General features: G+C 40.1%; 1 protein-coding gene across 1 annotated transcript in view; it reads left to right on the forward strand.

Annotated features, from left to right (window-relative positions):
* Positions 1 to 4,041: 4,041 nt before the first annotated feature.
* The window catches only part of COL3A1 (collagen type III alpha 1 chain), a 69,748-nt gene continuing 48,697 nt past the window's right edge, over positions 4,042 to 25,092 (forward strand). Inside the window, exon 1 of the mRNA XM_065413703.1 lies at positions 4,042 to 4,120. Coding sequence (XP_065269775.1) covers positions 4,042 to 4,120 — 79 coding nt within the window. The remainder of the gene's footprint in view (positions 4,121 to 25,092) is intronic.

The raw sequence follows: 25,092 nt of genomic DNA on the forward strand, positions 1-25,092 counted from the left end.
ATCAGTCCAGCGCTTAAATGTGCTGTTGTTCTTATGAAGATCCTGTATACAATTTAGAAAGGAAAAAAAGGATCTCATGTGCATGCGGATAATACCAAATATCTGAGCCCTTTGCTATTACATAGAAAATTCAATGGAACAGGTGGATGTGCATCTTCTATTGTAGCTAGTTTAAATGAACAAACGAAATAACCTAACTTGGGTCATGATTATTATGCAATTTATAAACTGGTAATGTAATCCTAAAACAGTATGATAACACAGTACATTCAGTGTCATTTTAATTCACCATGGACAACTAGGAAAACTTAGGAGTACATGATTCATGCAAAAAATCAGTTACTCCTTCGAAACTTATCTACCTACCTCCACTGCATAAGTATTTAATGTACAACAATTTCCTCAGTGCAACATCACATATTGTCCCTCAGAATATGTTGAAGTGATTCCACTCAGCTACATCAAAAAATTCAAACTACTTTCATTGTTTGCTTCCACCTACATAATCCTATTTGACATTGTCAGATGAGGAGCTTCAGGAAGTCATGACCCAACACTGTGCATGAGCTTAAGCGATAACAGCAGGCCCATTTGATTGTTTTTATACACACACACACAAAAGCGCGTTTGTCCCTTTCCCAAGTTAACTGTCTGTACCCTATACCCTGTACATGAATACCATATTGATATGAGTGATGATCCTGTTGTGTTGTTGTAATGTCAACAGTACTTAAGAACAAACGGTGTTTGTGAATGAGTCCATACATTCCATACTGTCCACATACACAAAATGGGGACAACTTCATCTGTTTAAATTAATTGAGTTCCAGCAGAAATGAATTTCATAAAATTAAAGAACCATAGAAATGTAGGGCTTGATGGGGACGTCCAGAAATCATCAAGTCCAGCCCCTCTGCTGTGGCAGAACCAAGTAAACCTAGACCATTCCTGATCACTCCTGTTTAAACTGTTCTTCAAAACCTTCAGTGATAGAGATTGCACAACCTCCCTTTGAAGCCTATTCCAGAGCTTAACTACCCTTATAGTTAGAAAGATTTTCCTAATATCTAATCTAAATCTCCTTTGCTGCAGATTAAGCCCATTATTTCTTGTCCTTCCTTCATGGACATGGAGAGCAATTGATCACCATCTTCTTTATAACAGCTCCTATGTTGAAGAGTGTTATCAGGTCTTCCCCCCCCCCACCCGAGTTGTCTATTCTCAAGCCTTAACATGCCTAGTTTTTTTAACCTTTCTTCATAGGTCTGGTTTTCTAAACCTTTGATCATTTTTGTTGCTTTCCTCTGGACTCTTTCTAACTTGTTCATATCTTTCCTAAAGTGCAGCACCCAGAGTTAGACACAGTACTCCAAGTGAGGCCCCACCAGTGTACAGCGCATCAGTTACCTCTCATGTCTTACACCCCACAATGATTTTAGCCTTTTGCACAACTGCATCACATTGACTCATCTTCAATTTGTGAGACAGTATAACCTCCAGATCCTTTTCAGCAACACTACTGCTTAGCCAGTTATTCCCCATTTTGTAGTTGTGCATTTAATTTTTCTTTCCTAGGTGTAACACTTTGCACTTGTCTTTATTGAATTTCATTTTGCTGATTTCAGACCAATTCTCCAGTTTGTCAAAGTCATCTTGAATTTGAATCCTCTCCTCCAAAGTCCTGTCCCTGCACTTCCCTCCCCCTCTGCTTAGTGTCAGCCACAAATGTTATAAGCATACTCTCCACTCCATGATCCAAGTCATTAATGAAAATACGGAATAGTACCAGACTCAGGACTGACCCCTGAGGAACCCTACTTGATGTGCCCTCCTTTTGACAAGCAAATCAGTGGTAGCTATTCTTTCAGTATAGACTTTCAACCAGCTGTTCACCCACTGTATAGCAATTTCATCTAGACCAGGGATGGGCAAACTTTTTGGCCCGAGGGTCGCATCTGGGTAGGGAAATTGCATGCAGGGCCATGAATGTAGAGCTGGGGTTGGGGTGTGGGAGGGGGGCAGTGTGCAAGAAGGGGCTCAGGGCAGGGTGTTGGGGTGCAGGAGGGGGTGTGGAGTGCGGGAGGGGGCTCAGGGCAGGGAGTTGGGGTGCAGGAGCGGGTGTGGAGTGCAGGAGGGCGCTCAGGGCAGGGGGTTGGGGTGCAGGAGGGGATGTGGAGTGCGGGAGGGGGCTCAGGGCAGGGGGAGTGCGGGGGGGCGCTCAGGGCAGGGGGTTGGGGTGCAGGAGGGGGTGTGGAGTGCAGGAGGGGGCTCAGGGCAGGGGGTTGGGGTGCAGGAGGGAGTGTGGAGTGCGGGAGGGGGCTCAGGGCAGGGGTGCGGGGTGTGGACTCCAGCCCGGCACCGCTTACCGCTTACCACGCCACTCCTGGAAGCAGCCAGCACCACATCCCTGTGGTCCCTGGGGAAGGGGGACAAGCAGAGGGCTCCGCGCGCTGCCCTCGCCTGCGGGTACCTCCCCTGAAGCTCCCATTGGCTGCGGTTCTCCGTTCCCGGCCAATGGGAGCTGTGGGGGGCGGAGGGCAGTGCGCGGAGCCCTCTGCCTCCCCCTCCCCCAGGGGCTGCAGGGATGTGGTGCCCTCTGTCCCCCCACTCCTCCCAGGTGTCGCAGGGACGTGGTGTCAGTCGCTTCTGGGAGCAGCGCGGGGTTGGCAATCCCACGGGCCAGATCCAAAGCCCTGACGGGCCAGGGCCGTAGTTTGCCCACCCCGATCTAGACCATATTTCCCTAGTTTGCTTATGAGAATGTCACGTGGGACTGTATCAAAAGCCTTACTAAAATCAAGATATATTATGCCAACTACTTCTCCCCTATCCACCAGGCCACTAACTCTGTCAAAGAAGGAAATTAATTCAGTTCAGACCATTGTTTTAACAATGATAGAGTGATTTCCTCAAGCCTTACCAGCTTTCCACACTAATATCTGCATTAATTTTGGAGTCTCCCAAATCCTAAAATGAAGGTCACTTATATAGCAATTTTTGTGTGTGAAGCAAATGTCTCTCAGGATATCTGATGGAATATACATGCTCGAACCTTTGATTTTCAATAAAGCCCTATGTTATGTGGAACAAGAAGGAATTTGAATTACAAGGAAACATGCAACAGACTCAGGATTTTTTCTGAGATGAAGCTACAGTATTGAGGGGCAGGCGTACTGAGGAAAAGGTGACTGTTCTGCATTCCTTTTGTGTACTAAAATTAGGGTGAATTCATTGAAAGGTTTTAGTCTTAGGTCAGTACCCATTTTTGGAATACATTGTTTTTCTCACAAAATGTTCCATGTTTTGTTACTCCCGAGATCAGAACAAAACTACAACCATGATGAGAAGATGGCAGGACGGCACTATAACAGCACTGAAATTCAGCTGCTAGCATTCAGGGCCCCACTTTCATTTAGTATGACTTGTACTCCTGAGGATGAAAAGTGCACTTTCTTTAACTTCCGGGACTCCTTCATTTTCTGTGGTCTCCCATCATGCAAGATAGCTACTATTTATTTTCATTATGAAGTTGCAGGGTTGAACTTTACTGAAGCATCAAGTACTATACATCTTGGCTGAGTCCTAATTGACAGGGGGGAAATGCATTACCACATAGAAAGCCACTGTAACTTCTTTCCCACATCACATACATGCAGTGCAAACACATACACACTCGTGCATACATCATATAGTCTAGTACACACTTGTGTGGTGGGTGCAGCATACATATACAAAAGCTCCAGATGTGCTTTTTATCTAGTTTAGTTGGCTGTTTCTTCTATAAGGCCAAGAAAAAAAATGAATCATTTCTTTTACTGTTAAGGGGACTGGTCTTCCTCTCATATTTCAGAAAGGGGCTGGAAAGTAAAGAAGCCAAACTTTTTCCTATTTAAGGCCAAAGCAAAGGAATGCCTGTGGCTCAGTTCTGTGCAGGGCCCGGTGCTGAAAGGGCAGGGAACAATTGATGGTGCTATTTTGAATTGATTTTTCTTTCCCCCATTTTTATTTTTGCACATAGAGTCTCATGCCTAATATTTAGACATGATGAGCTTTGTGCAAAAAGTAACTTGGCTCATTCTTGCCGTGTTTCAACCCTCAATTACTTTGGCACAAGAAGATGGTGAGTAATTCAAACTTCTTATGGGTTTATTTTTTATTTTCATCAATTCATCTTAACAGCACATAAGAAATTCCCAAATCTCCCCAAGATACTTTTCCTTCACTCACTGAACATTATGAGATAGATAGCTAATGTTTTTTAGCTGAATACTAGAATATGTTGATTACTAACTAGGAGGTTCCTAAATGTAAGAAATATTTTGCTCTTCCTGTGTACATTTTTCTCTATTTAAGCTGCAGTTGTTCTTGTTCTTTCTGGTGTTCATATTATAGGCTCTGTAAAGTTTGGGGGTTTTTTTTTAATGATTTTGTTTTGAATGCTAGCTCTATGTAGTCTGGAAGTTATTTGTCTCATGTAATAAGCCTGTGTTTCCAGCTGTTTGCTAGACTGCTGTTCTATGCCATACAGTAAGTGCTCCTTTTGCACTGTAGGAATATGCTTTAAAGATTTTAGCCTATAGAAAAAAACCTTAGAAATTGTAACCAAGGTTGCTGAAACCATTTTTGTAAAACTGCACAAGGAAATATCTGTCAGCTTGTTGAGTTTTTATTTTTCACACACAGCAAATGGATGAATGCATTCACTCTGCTAAAAGCTTTTCTATCACTCATCTGCAGGCTATTTCAAACTCTTAGAAGTTCAATTAACAGCTAACTGATCTTCTAAGGGGGATGTGCAATGCAACAGATCACTGGAATATAGTGAAAAATTACTCTACACTCACATTCAACTTAGAGTGACGATAACTATGATAGTTAACAGATGAGTTTCCATAAGAACACTTGATGCTTTGGGGATCTGTACTATTCCCTAGACATTTTCATCATTATTTTTCATATCTTTTTTACTCTTAAGGTGTGAAATAATACTTTTGTCTTCTAAATGTGAAAGGGATGTTCATGCATGAAAGAAGCTAATAAAATAAATAATTTGATAAATGGCAGCAAATTAATATAAAATGCAGAGCAGTCAAATGCAGCCAAACTTTTTATACCCACACCCAGCCCTGGTCAAAAAAAGGAAACTATTAGAAATGATTACTGTGCCAAATTGATGGCCAACATGTCTGTGAAAGCATAGCTAGAAAGCAACCTGTGCATCAGGGTTTACTATATTTCTAACAGGATGTTTGAGCAATGGAACAATTGGAGCCTAGGATGAATGTTTCTTTCAGGAGCAAGTCAGGTATTACAATCTGTAACAAAGAAGTGCCCAAATGAGTTCCAAATGTCAATAAAAAGAATATTGCAAAGCCAGAGGAAATTTATGCAGTGGGGACTCTTCTCTGCTTACAACAACAAAATAAATTAACATGTTTTTTCAATGTAGATAATGGGATCCTTAGCCACCAGCCACCCACAGTGAAAATCACCCTCAGTTTGATCTCCCGTTTCAACAAAACCCTCCTGCATGTCATCCCCTGACAAGACCCTTCCCCTCACTTTGGTTGTCCCCAGACTTTACTGTGTTGCAAAACACATTTGTTCTAGTATTGGTCAATTTTAGACATAGAAAGAAACAGTTATGTCTAAGAAGTGTGAGGGCGTATTCTTAAGGGCTCATTTGTTTGGCACATTCAAAGTGCATGGTATGGCAACATTTCCTTTTTGGGCTTGTTTCCATATGGGTTAGAGAGAGATGGTTAGCTTGATGAAGTTGGTAAAACATCAGTCAATCAATTTGTAAATGCAACTGAAATTGAATATTTCTTTTTGGTTTGCTCAGAATATAGAGTACTGTCCTTACTCTGGAAAGTACTTTTCCACAAGGTTCAAAAATCTTTTCACTCGTTTGAAATTGCTCCTATTTCTTCTCCCACCCCGCATCCCAAGGGACATACTCAAAAAATGAATAATACAAAGATAATTCAGAGAGTTGACTATTAATTAATGTTAATGCATATATAGTGCATTGATGGGTTTGAGAGCTAGTATTTCCATGTCTGAAAAGAGAATTTCCAGACATGCTGAATTGCTGTCTGAAGAAAAATGTTTATATGGTTTGTATCAAAAGTAAGTCAATATAAAATTTTCCTTGGAAAATCATGTCAGTAGACAAGCCTTGGCAAAGATATTAAGGAAGCTGCTGAGTGTGCAGTGTGTTCATAATAGTCAGATGTAGCTCTGGGCTATGAGTTTCTTAGTTTTTCTGTAATAACCGGAAAGGGAAGTTTAAACACAGTCTAAGATTGAACCTCTGCTCAGCTCAAGTTATGGATATTATGGAATATGAAAGGTTCACTTACTAATACTAATCCAGGCTATAAAATGTCTTGGTAATCTAGCTAGAGTTCTTTAGCTTGTGAAAAAAATGAGTTGGCTTGAGATGGGCTAAACTTAGATTTTCTGATCTGTGTTAAAAGTTTCATCAGTTTAAGCTATCTTGGCAAACCTCTTTCATAATGAAGTGCCATCTAGTGGCTGGTAGTTTTGCTTCACCTGCAACAAATGAAGAGTCAGTCAAGAAATGAATACTTAATACTCACATGTGTTACATTATTGAATCCGTGGTTTGGGAGCTATTTAATTATTCAAGGTCCAATTCTGCCACCCTTACATCGGGTAACATTTACTGACCTTTAAATAATAATAATAAATTATTGTTATTATTTATTATATTATTATGAAACAGAAGTGTTGCATTCTGGCCAACTCTGCCCCAGAGTTACTGTAACTTTGAAAATAATTTGTGCAGCAAATTCTTGGTGTTGAAAAATCTGAGACTAAAACCTTATTTCTGTGAATACAATTCTTCTGGTCAGGTATGTACGTGTTCCTGGAAAAGTGTCAAATTATAGAAATAATATTTAAATTACACATCTCTGAAAGAATGTATATACACCCATTTAAAGGTATTTTAAAATATATGGAACATAATAGAAGCTATTCTATCCAAAAAGCCCTGCCTCAAGCCACAAATATTCATCAATATCATAGGTGACTGAAGTTCACTGTATCACACAAACTTTGTTACTAGTACAGAAGTAACACACATGGTGTAGCAGGGAGTGAGAATGATTTTTTTTTTCTGTGTTCCTATAGTAAAACCTGTTTTAAGAAAGACTGCTGCAAACATATTGGGTTACACCTATCTGAAGGCTCCTTTACACTGCCAGAGTGGTGTAAAGGGGCTTCTTTCTGTGTCTATAAGAATCAGGGCCAAGAACTGAGTACAATTCTGCTTCACTGTTATTAGACCCTGCACAGTAAGTTACTACTGATTGCTATCATTCCCTTGAATAGTTCCTTAAGATGGCTTTCAAACTGTTATCCCACTAGCCTTTGCTAGCAATATATCATCCATACCCACAATGACTATAAGAAGATTTTGGATATCTAGGGCCTGATTGTTCTCTTATTTACACCCTGTAAATTGTGAGTAACTCCACTGGAATTATCAGAACTCCACTGCTGAAAAAGGAGCATGTCAGCAGAATCAGACCCTCTGCATACTTGGCAGCTAATTCTATGCTTAGATATTACTCCTCAACTATCTGCTAAAGCAGCACACCTCTTTCTTGAGCAGGTGGACGTCTCCTAAAAATTTCTTTGGGAATAATTTTTGATCTTTCATATTAATACAGTATTCCAAGTGGCAGTTTTTAAAATGTGGAATGTAGCAATCATAAATAGGTTGCAGGAATCAGTATGTTGTTGCTTCTGCACTAACTCTTCATTCTGAACATCTACATTTGATTAAATAGCTGCAAAAAATAGTTTGTCTGTAATTATTTCTAAAAAATAGCTCCAGTTTAAGATTATGCTTTTTTTTTTAACTGGAAAGTGTTAGAGCAGTATTGAAGAAATGGCATGAGTTCAGCAATATATTTGTACGGTTTCTAGAAGAATAGCAACATTTTTAGTGTTTGCCAGCATGCTACATGTGCATTCATTGTAGATTAATCCATTGAATTAGCTGGTGGAACGGAAACACTTCCGACAGTCAGCAATGTCTTTCTATTGCAGCTTTTGCCAACCCAGACATCTCCTCAAGCTTGCCATAGTGAAGATAAAAGCAGGGTTAGACTGAGACATGCCTGGTACCATCAGTGCATGGCCATGGATAACTATACTATAGTAGATAAACTGATCTATTTGATGTTCAAATACAACAGATCAGGTGTCTCGAATCCAAATAAAATATACTTGGGTTGGTACCAAGTCTATCTTATCCATCATTCAATGAACATGAAGGAGATGAACACCAAAACATAACAAAAAGGGAAGATAAGAAGGGCGGTAAGAAGCAGGTTTCTTTAGCTGAGCAAGTGAAAGGGAAGGCTAATGGTATAGTTGCAAGAAAATTATTCCAGTGATCTTTATTAGGCAGCAATAACATGCAGCCATGTGGGACACAATCAATCTGAGCATACCGCAAAGGCCACTCTTCATCCGTTACCTACTCAACATGCTATTTTGGATCCATTTTCTAATAATATATGTCATAACTTTACTGAGCATTTTCTCAAATTGATCCAGCTCCCAAAACATTGTGGATAAAGAAACTGGCACCTTGATGTACTGCAGAGTGTGCCAAGTAGAACATGTGGCAGTGCACATCAGGCACCTGGATGTTTTAGCCTGTACTTGCTCGCTATCAAATTTTAAACTAATGAATTGTTGAAACTTAGGGTTTGAAATTAAAGTTCAGCAATGTGTGCCTCTCAGGCAAGACTGTGTTTTAGAAGAGCGATGTGTGACTTTAATTTGGAAAAATCTGAGCCTCAATTAAAGGCCGGGGGAATCCAGCCCTTCAACCAAGTTTGCATGTTTTTAGAAATGTGACAGATTTCATAAACACCATTTAGATCACACAGACATTAGCCTTATGGGAGTGAAACCATTTGGTTTCTTTCATAATTTTCCATATTTTGTTTTTGAGTTGAGACCAAGGCTAAGCAGACTGATTTTTGAAAGGGCAGTGGAGTTGGAAACATTCACTGCTTTATTACAAAGGGAGGACGCAGAGGGTGAAGGGTGTTGTCCACCGGCAGTAATATTATTGTTAACAGACTCAATACTTGAGTCAGAGCTATAATAGCCACCCTCCTCACAGAGTTACAAACCACAAGCCGCTCCTCTGTTCTTTTCCAGTTGTTGTGAAGTTTTGGGTCTTGAACTAGACAAATGTTACCACCTCTTGCCAAATGTTAGTTGTTGCCAGCCTTACACAGTTCTTGGCTGTTGGCTTTAAACAGTTCTCTGGATGGAGGAGAAAAAAGAGCAAGAATTAGCATCCTTTTTTTTCTGTGCCATACTGACATGAATATCTTATTCAATCTGGTGCCTGGCATGCTAACATGGATTCAAAGCTTGTTATGGCTCACTATTTAATCACAAATAGAATAAATAACTTGGGACACATCTGTTTTGATAATCTGGAGAAGATGCTATGCATCACGGTTGGAGGGGGATGGAGGTTGTAACTAGCATTGCTGTTTCACCTACTAACGTATGCTTGTGGACATTTAGTTCTTTCTATCTCTAACTCTGCATTTTGGTTTAACAGCTTCTATTGAGAGAAGGCAGAGGCTCAGGCTGCCACTAGTGGTATTTGATAGCGTGGTGTGTTTTCTCAGGCTGGCAGGCAGCATGAACACTGTTGTTCTTGGATGTCGTCATATGACTGAGCAGTAACCCAGTGACCCTGAGAAGAGCAACAACTGCAGCAGCCACTGAAATGATTGCATGCCCCTCCCAAAAAATCAGCTTGGAATAATGACTCTTCAAAACCTATGGTACTGGAGCTAGATCAATAGCTGTGTTCATTAGCCATCTCATTTCCAGTGTTATCTTTTTGTTGTGTTTGATCATGAAACAAAGGGTCTTCTCCAGACTATAAACAAAGGAAAAGAAGAAAATGGGTGACAAGAAGTTCAATGGCAAATGGCTGTTGAGGGACTTGAGGTAACTAGATTAGATTCTGAGGTCCTTGTGGAAATGCAGTGTGACATAGCAACTAAAATTTGTCATCAGTGATACCTAGAAACTGCAGATGGACCTTAAAGAAGCTGGAATAACATCAATGTTATTCAGCCTGAAACTTGCCCCATGGCTTCTCCGTGGCCCCAACCTCATTGCCATGCATTATCCTTCTAGTGGTGGCTGAGTAAATTATACATTATTATACTTCAGGTGGCTGAGGCTTCAACCAAGAACCTGGTCCCAGCTGAAAGGATTACTAAACATCATCCACTGCCTGCTTATCCAAAGCCTCTATGAAAGTTTATAAACCTATAATCTGACAAGCATCTAAATGGATACAACATTTAAATGAAAAATATATTTAGTTCTGTAATATTCAAAAGCACTTTAATACTAGGTGGCAAAATGTTCTCTTTGACAGCTACTATTTCTTATATAGCACATTAAAAGTGCAGTTGAAGACTAATTTCTGGACTTCCTAGTTTTGATCTTTGGCAGCTACCATAATTAAGTTAACCTAGCTTAGTTGTTTTTTTGGTTTTTGGTTTTTTTAAAGCAAGATTTTTATTGACAATATTTTAATCTTAAAATAGTTGCAAGAATACTACATTGATCTATCCCTCGTACCAGGCATTTGTCATAATAATAATAATATATCCGATACAAAACATTCCTGATGATCAAATATGGAGTTGAATTATATAGTGCATGGAGTAAATCTTGAAGTCTACTGAATAGCTATGCAAATTTTACTCAAGCAAAACTTTCATTGTCCAGTGAGTCTTTTGCCAGAATAAAGAATGAAACATTCTCTAAAGTCTTCAGAATTTGCCCCATTCCCCCACCCGCTAAGGTAAAGCACAATTATTGTTTGTTTGTATACAGTAGTCAGCATACTCCCTTCCACTGACACAAATGAAAGGGACTTAACATACTGTATGTGAAATCCTTCTTAGGGAGTGGGGTGAGATGCTATTTCTCTGATACTATGCCCATTCCCAGAACTATAGAGAAATACTTAGGTTGGCTCTTTGTGCAAGAGTTCTGAAGGGTTTTGTGGGCATGGTTACTGTTAGAGGAGGTTGAACAGGGGACCACAGGCACTCTTCACAACTCCATTCCAGGCTTAACCCAGGATTTCCATCCAGAATTCTCACTTGAATTAACGCTACTTAAGGCAGCACTAATACCCATGGTATCCTCTCTGTATTCTGCTACAGAGCAGCCCCAAGATGACAGACCACACCTCTCCTTCAGGGATCATGCTGCCAGAGGGGATGGGAGCAAGGCACATGAGGCTCTGTTTCCCTGAAAACACTGTGGGGGGATCCTCACAGAGTTTTCTGGCTGTCCCTTCATGTGGTCCAGGATCAGGAGCTGCCTGGTTTGGTAGAAGGAGACTCCAGTTTTTAGACATGTTTTTAATGTTTAGGGGTTAATTTTCCTTTGTGTATGTCTCCTTTGTGTCATTGACATCGTAAAGGGAATGGAAAGAGTTCCTATAGATGAGCCCTTGGTCTGCCTTTTTTGGATGCTGGATGGTGCGTAAAGGGAGACTGCAGCAAGAACATAAGTTAGAGCAGTCCTTAGGCTACAGTACATGAGACCAAATATTCTTTTATCTTTTAGAACAATGATTATTTTTCCACAAACAGTGTTTCATAAGAACATCTATCTTCACTTCATAACTCTTCTCACTTAAAACAACATCCAACCTCCCCCCTCCACTCCTTTTTTTTATTTTAGTACTAATCCTGCTGGCTGTAAGTTTCCAGAGCTGGAAACTTTGCCTGTTTCATGTCAAAATGACAATGGAAAACATGATATAACCAGTCAATCAACAATCGTTTGTTAAGTTTAGTTAGGGTAAACTTCAGACACTGGGACTTCTGGCTGTGTTTAGTGAAAATACATCAGAGGAGATTCTTTTCAGATTAGCTAAGAAACCACTTCCATTTTCCATGATTTTTCTCAAGTGCTGTAGTTTTATAAATGAAATATAAGAATGAGACTGAAAATGACATGCACTGTAATAATACCAGCACTTTTTACTTACTTTGTTTCACACAAATGCTCTTTGAAGAGATATTTGCCAGGGAACTGAATCTCACACAAGGCATTAAACAACCTAAGACTATTACTTTAAAGTAATGATGTTTATTTTTAAGGTAGAATGCAGCCTCCTACTTTGAAGGCAAGTGTACACTGTGGCTTAGATCCTTCGTTATGGCCAAAGGGGCACACAGCACAACCTGCAAAGTGGAATGCAAATGTAGCTTTAAGGCCTGAGCTGGCTGTGAGCATCATACTGCCAACACTCCCAAGAGACCAATTCTGCAACTGGAGATCACCAATCTGGAGGCAGCCCCCGCACTGTTGCCTTTCCCCATCAATGTCCACTACATCAGCAGCTGGAGGATGTTGTAGATGCGGTAGATGCTACTACTCTGCTTCTGTGTTATCAGAGGATTCCCTCTTCCTTGGAGTGATATTTCCATGGCCACCTATGCCAGCTTTAGGTCCCGTATCTTCCAGCAGTCCAGTGCAATGTGGTATCACAGGGGAGAATGGACACCTATTTTCAATAGTAGATATTAAGGACTGAGTTGTGGCTGGAAGCTACATTCCATGGTAATGCACTATTGGAGCTCCTAGCAACACTGGTTTTGTCTTCCACTCTGGGCCATAACTTGCTCCCACTGAAGTCAAAGTCTCGTTGACCAGTGGGTGAATTATCGGGCCCTCTCTTGTGACTCATCATCTATTTTTTTTCTTCCTGATGTTTTCTCTTTGACAGAGATGTGTGAACAAAATTGCAGCTCTTCTTTCAAACGAACATAACAGAAACGATTGTTCACTTGCACACAGTTAATGAAAAATATAGGAGGGATGCTTCATTGTTTCTTTGCAGTTCAGTGTAGCTATTACAGTGAACATCAAAGAAACAATGAACTACACTGCCCATGTTTTCCTTGAACTATGTGCATGTGAACACAGCAATTGTGCTCTTTCAAAATCACTCTGATGGTAGTGAGAGGTTCTTTTTGACTATTTGTCCATCAATCTATGTTAGGATATCCTGCTTGGTTCTGTACAGACTCACCGTGATTGCATGCCAGTTGTTTCATGGAAGGATGTTCACCTGAAAGGAAACAAGAAGGCTATTTTAGTGGGAATTACAGATCTTTGAGCACAGTAATTGAAAATCAGATCAGATGTTTGTAAAATCTATGGACAGTAATCTCACCCTACTGTCCTTTTGGATGCTGCCAGGGTGGTCCTCTGTATAATATCCCTCTTCTTAGTAAGAATCAAATAATCTATACAGAGAAATTTAAATCCAGCTGCATCTTTTCAGGTTAGATTGACTGAAGAAAACAACGTTGCTATAGGCTTGTTTCTATGCAACATTTTCACTTTTCCAGTTTTCACAGTCCCAGCCCTTGAATTCACGTTTTTCTAACATCCTTAACTGTAGGGGGATTGAGGTCAGCAACAATGCTTATGCCCACTTTAGACACCAGAACTCACTAGCAATACCAGGCTTTCTGCACTGTACTCTCTTACTAGTGTTAGGACAGGTATTAGTTAAGAAAAAGGATTTGAAACACTTGAAGCCAGAGGCTGAAAAACAATGTAGCAAATTTATAGTTAACAGATGGTCCAAAAATTGGAAATGCCTTTGCCAACTGTAATAAAACAGCTACAATGGTTTGCTTTGTTAACTTTATAATTTTGACATAATAGTGTAACCAAAACAGAGTTTTACAGCTGGCTATTTAATCTTGACTAGAAGAGATTCAAAGGAAAACTCTAAACACGGACATACCTATCCACTAAGAGTCCAAAATATGTATGGAGGCAGGTGAATGAACACAAGTTGTTTTACGAATGAGGACAGAATGACACTGTCCTCTTCGTACAGAATCACATCGTTGACTGACCTGTTCCATTTCTGAAGCCTTACAGATACTTGTAATTTATTTGCAGTCATGGATATGATTCCTTTCTATGGACAGTGTGCTAGATCTCTTTTTAATACATCATTTGAATATAAAGTACAAGGGCCAAATTCTCCACTGATTGATGACCCATGCCAATTCATTGAATTCAATGAAATAGCACAGGGAGTTATGTTAGTGCAGACCCCTGCTGCGTTATTCATCTCTGATATACTTCACCGAAGTCAGCGGAGTTACACTAGGACTGAATTTGCCCGTTGTATCTGAAAATGTAAATTGTGTTACCATATGTACTGCATAGCACTGGAACATTTCCCATCTGCTGACATCTCTTAAGAAAAGCATTGAACCAAGCTAGGTTCTTCCAGGCAGATCTTAGAAACAGCCACTAAATAAAATATTTAGCCCTCTCATTTGGTTAGAAAACATAATTTTCCATGCTTCATTTTGGATTTTAATTACCTGATAGAAATTGCTTAATTATGACCAGCAAAGCTAATCAACAAAAAATTGGAAATAATATTTGTTCTGTTTCACAAGTTCAGGTTTAAGCTTTTAAAGTGTAATCATTGGGCCCTGTCCTTCTAGCCTCTTAGTCCACCTTGAACTCAGTGGGAGCTGAGGCCTCTCTCCCCAACTCCTAAGAAGAAAGGCCTGTTTTAAAATCTTTCCAGTACTTCCTGCTTGTAGACAGGTAAGAAATCACAAGAACAGATTTCCTTGCAGTATTATGGCCTATCCATTTGTGGTCCCTAGGTACAGAGGTACATGGTAACTTTTAAAGTTTCCAGAGCTTTTTGAAGTGCTCAAGAACAGGTGGTTTTGAATTTTTGGCAGAGGGAGCTTCTGAAATAATCCGATCAAGTTTAATTATTCTTAGTAATTATGTGCACCTGCCTATTGTTCATCCGTAGACAGACTTTCCACCAGCCTAATACATACTAAGGGGTAAAACTAAGTATTCTTTTAGGACCTGTTTTGTTAGGGACTCTGAATATTAACTTTCATTAACTTTAAAGTTCAGTGCATAGAGAGGATATGCAACTGGGATGGTATGAAAAAGAATGGATTTTGGAAACTGGTATGGGTAGGTCAGCTCTTGTAGTCCTCACTTATACAAAACTTCTATTCAAGTCTTCAGGATTTGGCCAACAATTAATTTCAAATCTGTATATGTGTATTATCAGAAGGACTGTAAAATGATCTTTAGGGTAGGAGGGTAAAAAGAAGCTTGGTATATTTTGATGTTTCCTCCTTCTCCATCTCCCCCCTCTCTCTTCCCCCCCCCCCATAAAAAACACACTATTTATTACCCAGCCTACAACAAGTTCATCATTACAATTAGCATATTTTTGTTTTTAACTAGTACCAGGGCTAACTATATGTTAGGCCAAAAGCTGATCCATAAACTCAGTTGCAGCCACATCAGGGCTTTGAGCTTGTGTCTGTTTCAGTTTGTTTTAGAACGCAGGCCAAGCATTGAGAATCTGTTCCAATGCCATGATTGTATGACTGAAAATCAAGTGATTTCAGCCTGCTTCTTAAAGTCACTGACACGAAAGGTCACACAGGATCATGTGACAAAATCACATAAGAAATTCAACATATGGAAGTGGAATATCACTCTTATCCACTGTGCTTCTTGTTCTCATGCAATCAATAACTCTTATTTAAGGACTTGATCTCCATGGTTCTGAGGGCCCTCAATTTCCACTGAAGTAAAAAGGAGTTCAGGGCACTCAGGACTGTCCAGGATCAGTCCCTTGGGATCTGGTCTGATGACTTCAAAGACTTATCTTGACTATCATGAGCTTTGGATCAGGCCCTATATTCACAGCTATCCATGGATGAATGATGATCAGTTTAGGGATTATATCAAAGCATAATAAATTAGGGGATATTTGTAGTGCCTGTCTGTAATCTGGCCCATTTCTGCTATAAAGACAAGAATATTAATATTAGCCTCTGTCTTAAATCCATTCACACAGGGCCCTAAGGAGGAAAATTCTGCAAGATTCTCATTCAGCTCCTCCATCACACATTCTACACCTTCTCCCCAGTTACAGCTCTGCCTCAGAAGAGTCACTATTTAGCTCTTAATGATGTGCAGGGATAGTCATTAGCATAGCTTAGCATAACACCCAACCAATTCTTGTATTCATTAATTCCTTTCATTAGAATGGCATAGGGAATTCAGAAGAATGAATAACATAATTCTGTGAGTAACTTAGTAAAAAAATGGTTTGTTGTATTTAGTCTATATCAAAATCAGTAGCTTTTTATTAAATACGGTATATACTTATTCATAAGCCGAATATTTTTGGTAAAAAAGTGACGCATCAAAGAGCGGGTGTCGACTTATAAATGGGTCTACACCAAATTTAGTTGATTTTAAACTCTATGGAATCATTGAATTGAATATCTAATACATTGTCATTTTGTTTACCTGGAGCATCTGCAGGCACGGAGCCCCTCAGCTCCCTGTGGCCGCGGTTTGCCGTTCCCAGCCAATGGGAGCTGTGGGAAGTGGTGCGCCACTTCCTGCAGCTCCCATTGGCTGGGAACGGCGAACCGCAGCCACAAGGAGCTGAGGGGCTCCGTGCCTGCAGACGCTCCAAGTAAACAAAACGTCCTGACCCACCAGTGGCTTACCCTGACGGGCCGGGAGCCAAAGTTTGCCAACCCCTGAAATATAGGGTCGGCTTATGAAAGGGTCATACAGTTTTTGCTATTTTTACCTAACCGTCTTGGGGGGGTAGGCTTATAAACGAACGGGCTAATGAACGAGTATATACGGTAAATTTTATTGTTTGAAATGCTCACTTTATGAATGAAGGCACAGTGTGATCATTGCTTTGTGCTTACCCCATTATCAGTTCAGAAATGAGTGGAAAATCTTGCAATGTGTTCATTTCAAGTGTTGAACACCAATTGAAACCAGTGAGACTGTTGTGTAAAAATCACAGGCAGAATATAGTCCTTATTTCAGAATGATCCTTGTCTTGCATGCATAGCTGAATGAGCATCAGATATTTTATTAAGAACATCACCTATGAATGTTAAAATGCAATAATGACTGGATCACAAAAAAAGGCTAGATTAAATACAGTGACATAGACACAATTGTTTTAAACCACATTATCACTGAGACAAACAATATCATTAGTCTACTTAACACAAAGAACAAGATTTACTATTCTTAATCCAAACACAACTGAAAAAGGTAATGAAAGTGCCAATAATCTGAGTTTCTAACAAACAAAAGGCATATCACAGCACCTGGAAACTCATAGTAGAGAGAGGAGAAAAGAGTAACGATAGCATGATATGCAATTCTTTCCACTGATCAAATAGATGTCCTTTGGTCGCCACTGTGCATTGTCATGGAAGTGGGGTGCTGTATGAATCTTCTCACTGAGGTAAGGTCCCATCTCAAACTCATGAGGGCATAGCAGCAGCATTAGCACTATTTTGTACTACCCCTCCTCCTCACTGTGCACCTCTGTTGTGGGGTGAGGGGCTAGGACAGCAGCTGGCAGGGGATCCATCAGCACAGGTCTAAATAGTACCATTTTGGAAAAGTCCAGAAAGTAATGAAAATGCATTGGCCCTCCATCCAATTGTCAAGACTTTGTGTGGGTGTCCTAAAATAATCTTTCCCCTCCCCCACCCCCACCCCTCCGGATCTCAAGACAACTGTGTGCTTTGAGAAATTAGCCCCTTTCCCACCCCCTCCCTCATGTTCCAATGGGATTCTCTAAGGAAAGACCACAAAATGAACCTCATTGATTTTCTTAGTCTGTGGTGTGGGGTTCTCTCGCATGAGGATAATCTGGACCTAAATCAACTAATAATGTTCACTAGTAAGCTGAACTAAAGGTGACATCAGAACTTATTGCTCTGGAAATCATGACTGTGTTGTAAAAAAGAATATTATTCCTTTAAGTGTGGAATAATGGGCAGGCACAGATGGACTCTTTAGTCATCAAGCAGATGTCTTCTTGATATAATTATCCTTACTAGCTGAGAGAAAGGGAAGAGAAATACCAGTTGTAGGGTTGCAATCCTCCTTCAGGCTACATGCTTGTAGGATCACAATTAATAGATGATAGAATTGCTTATAAATAGCAACTTTATATATTGGAGGGTTGGGTTTTCCCCCCATATACTATACCAGCTAATCATTAATTTAGGACCAACTTCTGCCACACTTACTCATATTAAGTTGTACCTTACTCTGTGAAAACTCCAATTGAAGCTGATGGGACCACTTACAGAATTAAGATACTGCTCAGTGTGTGTGAGGATGGAACAGTCTGATCCTAAATTAATGAGTAACTGGTACAATATGAAAAACAATGGAAAAATACTATTTATATCATCAGTTTTCTGAAAACAGCATCTCTTTTGCAGTCTCAGAAATTGCTCCTCTAATTAACTATGTGTGCAATTCCTAGCGCTTCACTATCTAAATGGCTTGAAAATGGCCTAATCCTGGACCTCTCTGGTAGGAAGAATCTTCCTTGGCCAGCAGGGAGGGGGGAAGAGGGAAAAAGCTGGCAAGCAACCATCCATATTTTCCCCCTTTTCCAATCCCAACCATCTGTTTCACCTATTTCTCTGTGCTGGAACAGTGTTTTGCAGGGTAACTCCCACATAACTTCTACTCACAGTGACGTGGACAGGGATATGTGCTGTCTCCTGTCTATAGATGGTTTGCAGATCTCCTTCTTACTCTTCCCTACTGGGATAACTCCCCTTAGGACTGCATAGCCAATGTATGCAGTGTGCTTGGACTTACTTGTATAGGATTAGGCCCTCAATTCTTTATTCTTCTCACAACAAAAACTGATTTCTGTGAACTCTTATATGTGAACTGTCAGAAGGCCTATCGTTACTATTGCAAATGTTAATGTGTATCTATGTGCTACACATCCTACAGAGTTCAAAGACATGCTAACCTCTTAGCCCCTTCAAAAATCCCAGCCTAAGTGAATTGCCCAAGGTCACATGGACAGTTTGTGGCAGAATCTACAACTCCCAACCCTATGCTTTAAACAATTCCCCTCTATGAAGTACATCCCCACTGCAACTGTTATAGCATGTCCACTTGTATACTTGGGAGAAACATGGCTTATCAAAATGGATTAAATTAGTTATAGAAGATGACCATTTGAGGGCAATTAAAGTTGAGACAATGTCTGTAGCTCTTTTTTTAAAAAAATCCCATCTAGTTAAAATATTTCTCTGCTTATTTCTCCATCTCTAGATATAAGTCCTATGAAGCAGAAAGTGTTTCAAACTTCTCCTGTACTTAGCACTTATCCAATTGCACAAAGTTCAAAACAGCTCAAATTTTTGGCCCAGCAAGCCAATGAGTTCATTATGAGAGCCCATTTGTTTCCATTACTTAGTATGGAATGATCATGTTTGCTTTTCTTATAAACATCCTCATCATAACAGTCAGAGAGTCCATACCATTTGCTACAAGGTAGGCATTTTGGCATTCTGCTTTTCTGTTCAGTAAGTGGAAAGGAATGCTGTTCCAAAAGCTGGGATGGTAAAACTTGTTAATGTTCCCATAAATCTATTCCAGAACAAAAAGGAACTACAAAATCTTCCCTCTATATTAAACAACTTCTTTCCTTTCTACTTTATCCACATTTTCAATCAACATTGTTTTACATTGAGGAAATACCTAATAAATAGAGCATTTAAAAAGAATTAGTAAAGCACTGTTAGAATTAGCTACTTTAAATAGTGTGTAGATTAGATTTAGGTTTAGTGTCCCAAAATAGGTGAGAAATAAGAAAGCATAGATTACAAACACTTAAGGGGAGATTTCAAAAGCATCTGAGGGCCCTGACCCAAAGTCCGTTGAAGTCATTGGAAAGACTCTCCTTGACTTCAGTGGGGTTTGGATCAGGTCCAAGGAATTTAGGAGCAAATGTCCCATTGAAAGTCAAAGGGTCTTGTACTCCTAAATCCCCTAGGTGCTATGAAAATCTTCCCCAGTTTATGGCCTCAATCTAACTCCCCTTAAAGTAGTAGGAAAGGTTCTCATTGACTTCAGTCAGCTTTGGATCAGACCTAACAGAATAGACTTTTTCATTTTAGTTTCCCCACCCACGATTGAAAGCCCTTATGTAAGGTACTGGCTTTTGTGTACATGGACGACTGCCCTCTACAAGTATATCTTCACTGGAAAAAAAAAAAAAAAGGATGTGTTCTTAACTTGGGTTTACTGACCCACTTTAGCTAACTCCAGTTAATACAACTGTGATTACACAGAAACTCAGCTTTTCACTCAGGTCAGCAGCTTGTGTTTAAGACTATAGGGGAACCTTGGGTTGAACTTGGAGGGATGGAATCACATCTGTCAGATGTTCTTGGTTTTCTCACCCTCTAGTAGCTGGTCTGAAAACAAGTTATAAATCCGGCTACTAATGCAGCTACTGGAGATTTCACTTCATCCAAAGAGGAGAAGGTCTGTGGTTTTGGAGAATAAATGTAGATTTTCCCCCCCTTTCATATATATGTGGTTAGCTGAGGATCATGGTGTCTGAGCAAATGTAAAGCAAAAAATGACGACATGACAGGCCAGTTCCTGAGGCCATTGAATTCAATAGCAAAATTTCCATTTATCTCAGTTAAATCAGGATTATATCCCATGTCACAGGTGTCCTCCCTCCATAAGAGGATGTCCAGATATGCTTTCCTACTGCAGTTATCTGAACCCATTCATATATCAGCCAGATTGGGTCCTTTCAGAGCAACATGAAGTATTTCCTGTCAACACTGCGTGTTCTGCCTCCACCCTGCTGCTAGCCTGGTTAGCAAATAGGAATTTTGGAGTCCAACTCAGAACCAATGTATGAGACAGGATAACATGTTGTGATTTCAGTGCTGGGGGAAAGCCTGCCTTTAGGAAATCTTTAAGATCTGAACACTTAGGAAATGTTGCACAAAAACTCTGAAGGTACATAAATTTTACAACAGAAAGCTATTTATATTTTGTAAAATGTCTTGCAGATGTTCAAGGATTTATTATTTATTTACACAAATGCTGGCAAGCCATCACAGTCATTCTCAAAGAACTGAAGTTGTTTAAAGCCATTACAACTAGTGCTTTGAGAACTGGGATCAGGTTTGACATTGGCTATTTGTTCTTGATACTTTATGAAATCTTAGTCTTTATATATACAAGTAGGAACCAGCAAGAATATCTGGTTAAGGCAAATATTTGACTATTTTAGCCACAAGTTTAGAACTAGACGAGTCAGCCTTTTTTATATCCCTATTATTTCTATGTATCACTTGTGAATGTTTTAGCACAGATCAGCTTTCCAGACTATTCTGGAGCTGTCTTTTAGTCTTTATGTGTAATGGATGATGCATTATGTCATAGCATGCTGACACACAGATCTACATCTGAGTATCAAGGGGGTGTCTTGAGCAGGCTAAATCAACCCAGATGTAATTTTCCTCTGGAAAACCTATTTAATACTTTCATTCTGCCAAAAGCCTCAAAGATTTGTTCTGCAGTTCTTTCAGCTTATTTCTTAACTGATTTAATGAAATCCAGAAAGTTAGAAGCAAGTACGAAAGTCATTATAGCCAGATGTCTGTGTATTCTTGTCTTCTTTCTGTTAAATGATGCCATCTACTGTAAAATAAAAGAATGACAATATTACAAGACTGTTTAGTGAAATCAGGTTTATTTATTACCATTAAATTATCTCAGTCATTTTATCAGACAATTGAAATTCCTTTGATTTTCATTGATACAATTTAATTTCATAGAGGAAAAAAATGAAAACCATGTTTTACTAATTATGAAAAATTGTGCTTTGAGACAAGGTCCTATTTTGTGATAGCCGTTGAGAATAGCGGACTGGAAAACAGGGATTTTTCCACCAACAGTGGTAGGCTATGCTAACTATGGGCCCTATCCTGCTCCCCACTGGAGCTGTACCATTAAGTTCAATGGGAACGGGAGCAAGCCTTATACATTTCGGACAAGAAAGTAACAAAACTATGTTGTTGTAATAGGATTTGAGAAAACCTGGAACTGTGAAAATGTGAATCCTTGCACTTAACTTTCTGGAGAATATGAAAGTGATATTCTTGAGCAATTGTAGTTAAAGACAAGCTGCAGTTTGCAAAAAGCAGACAAATAGGGATATTTGGAGCTGAAAATCTCAACCTTAAAAAAGGGAAGTCAACAAAGACATTTTAAAATGCTTAGTTTTATATTGTATATATATATAAATGTGTGTGCATGCATGTATATATGCTCATGCACAAATATGTACACATTTATATATTCACAATGGCGCACATGCACTCGCCAGCATGATGTTCTTTAGCTATGGATAAGTGAACTAGAGTAAGAGAAAGGGCCCATTCCCTTCCCACAGCAAGGTGGCATAGGAAGCAGATACTTTAGCTACAGAGAAGAAGTTATAAAGATGGGGTGAGTAGCTCTGGAGGGGAGTATGCCTCTGCTCTCTATGCCCACCAGGCTGTGCTATGGGGCAGATCTTGCTATCCCCCTCACTCTGCTCTCCCTGGTGCCGGGGTTGGGGGAGCGGGGGGGTGTTCCTCATTTGGGCATTGTTCCTCCAGACAGCGCACGCACACACACACACACACACGTCAGACCCACCTGCTTGACCTCAGGAGCACTCAGCAGAGGCATCCCTGAGCCCCTTTGCATGAGTCATTAGTAATACTGTAGGATGGCTTTCATTACAGAATGCTACTCTTCTTGATTTTAAAACACACTTTAACCGTTGCCTAGTGAGGAAATGTTGTCAGCCAGTCATCTTCTGAGAAAGCAACAAGTTCACCATTGCCCCCTGGCAAATGTTTTGTTTTTTTTCATTAACAACCAATTATGAATGAGCTCATTTATCAAAGTACAGAAAACATTTCTTATGGAAACATTCAGCAATTAGCTAAGAGAATACCAGTTTTTCCCCCTGTGACTGGCTGTAATGTCCTGACAGAACTGGCTTCTACAACGTTAGATGTGGGAATCCAGGCAGCCATTTTAGAAGCCTGGAACAAAAAAACTTCTTTAGCTATATATAATGCTCAAAAGAGCTGTTTAAAACTAAAGCAAAGTGGCCATCTTGGATTTCTTCTGTGAGACGAGAGAATTCAAGCAATTGCTTAAGGGGAGTTGCATCTTACGCGGGGGTTAGGTTCTAAAGTCAGCATGTACGGCGAAAATCGCGTATAGTCAAACGCTCATTGAGTGGAATGGCGGGCGGAATCGCCCGCACTACAGGTACAGTATTTAAATTGTTATTTTTCTCTTTTTTGTTTTGTTTTGCCGAGTGCATATAATTAAAATCGCATACGTTAAATGCGCCTATGATGCGACTCCACTGTACTTTTTTGTTTTATTTTGGGGATTTTGCGAGGTAGTGCTCAGGTAGCTTTAAATTCAGCCAACAAGATGCCTAAGTGGGGAGGGCCGGGGATGAAAGTAGGCAAATCTAACAGACAATGGACAGAGCAATGCACAGTAACAGAGGTTGAACATCCCTGATGCTGTGACATTCCTGATGCTCAGGCATAGGTTTCACTAGGAAAAGTAAAACTGGGGAGAAAAAGAGCTACTGAGCTGGGAGAGGTGGAGGTAATAACCAGCTCATGAAATGATATAGCTATCTGTAAATAATAATTTAAGACTCAGAAAAATTTAACTTCCACCCTGAAATAACACATCAAGAATGCCCCTGTCCAGATAGTAGGCCCCGTACCATGTTCATGGTAGCTCAAATAATAATCTGAAAATTCTCACTCCTCCTTAAGCAGAGAAGCATCCCACATCAACATCTTTCCAACTAGGGCTTATCATGGCCCAAAGGGGAGTGGGCTTCCCTCCCTTAGCCACCTTGTTCGCTCGGTTCATCCGGCCTCTCAACTGTTCTTAGCCAAGAAGAGAAGTAATATCTGCCACCAGATGAGAACAGCTGATTGGTATAAAGAGACTGGGAGCTCCTGCTCAACCACAAGGAAGCGCTCTTCTGCAGGGCACAGGAACACTACTGATACTCTGATCAGGATCTCACTTGACTTGGAAATTTGCCAGGCACCTAAGACACTTAGGTCCTTGATCAATGCTATTATTAGTGCTTAAAGTCCTAATGAAAGATGTTAGCAATAATAAGAGTTTTTGCCTCAATAACCCCATTGCCACTACAAAAAAACCCATTATGTTTGCCTTAATGTTTATGTTTGATAAATGCTTCCAGTTTGCATCTGCCTTTATCTGTAATCAGTAAAGATCGGGATTGCAGGAAAAACTTGCATTGTATCAGTGCCGTCACTTAAAAAAATAATACAACTGTGCTTGAATCCTGCTTTACTGTGAGCCCAAGGGGATTCAGATGTAAATCTGTAATGTTACTGTTGAATCAAAATCATCTCCTCCAGCCTTTGTAGCTTCCTGCAACATCTGATGACTTGTGGACAGTTCTGAAATATATTCTATTTAATATAATATATTCAATTCTGTTTGATGCTATTTGCTTGCAACAATGGGATTTGAGACCAAGCTCCTCCGCACTAAGAGCATGAGTTTCTGCACCACTTGAGCTAAAGGATGAAGGTAATTTTTTCAAAAGTCCAATTTTCAGAAGTGACTTGGGCACTAGGCATCTAAGGCCTATTGACTTTCAGTGAAACGTAGGCTCCTATGAAAAACACAAAGAGCAGCAAAGGCAGGATTCATGTGGTAGCTCCTCATTCAACCAGCCCAGAAGATTTTGGTTCCTTCCTACAAACCCCATCCTCTGAAGTTAGCAGCACAGCCTGCAAGTGACACTGTGTACCTGAAAAACAGTGCACTGCTTTGTGTATTAGAACAGACAAGAGGGAAGCAAGAGGAGAGGAACTTCATGGCTGACAGAAGGGAGAGATTGGGATGGTAGTAAGGGAGGGGAAGGGAGTAAGACATCTGGAGAGGATAGGGAAAGAAAGAAGAGTTTGTGGAGGAGATTGGGGGGGCGGGAAAGGGAGGTGGACAGATGGAGGCAGGAAGACTAGAGGCATAAGAGGGAATGAAATGGGG

This window comes from Emys orbicularis, chromosome 11, assembly GCF_028017835.1.
Source record: "Emys orbicularis isolate rEmyOrb1 chromosome 11, rEmyOrb1.hap1, whole genome shotgun sequence".
NCBI classification, from domain to species: domain Eukaryota; kingdom Metazoa; phylum Chordata; order Testudines; family Emydidae; genus Emys; species Emys orbicularis.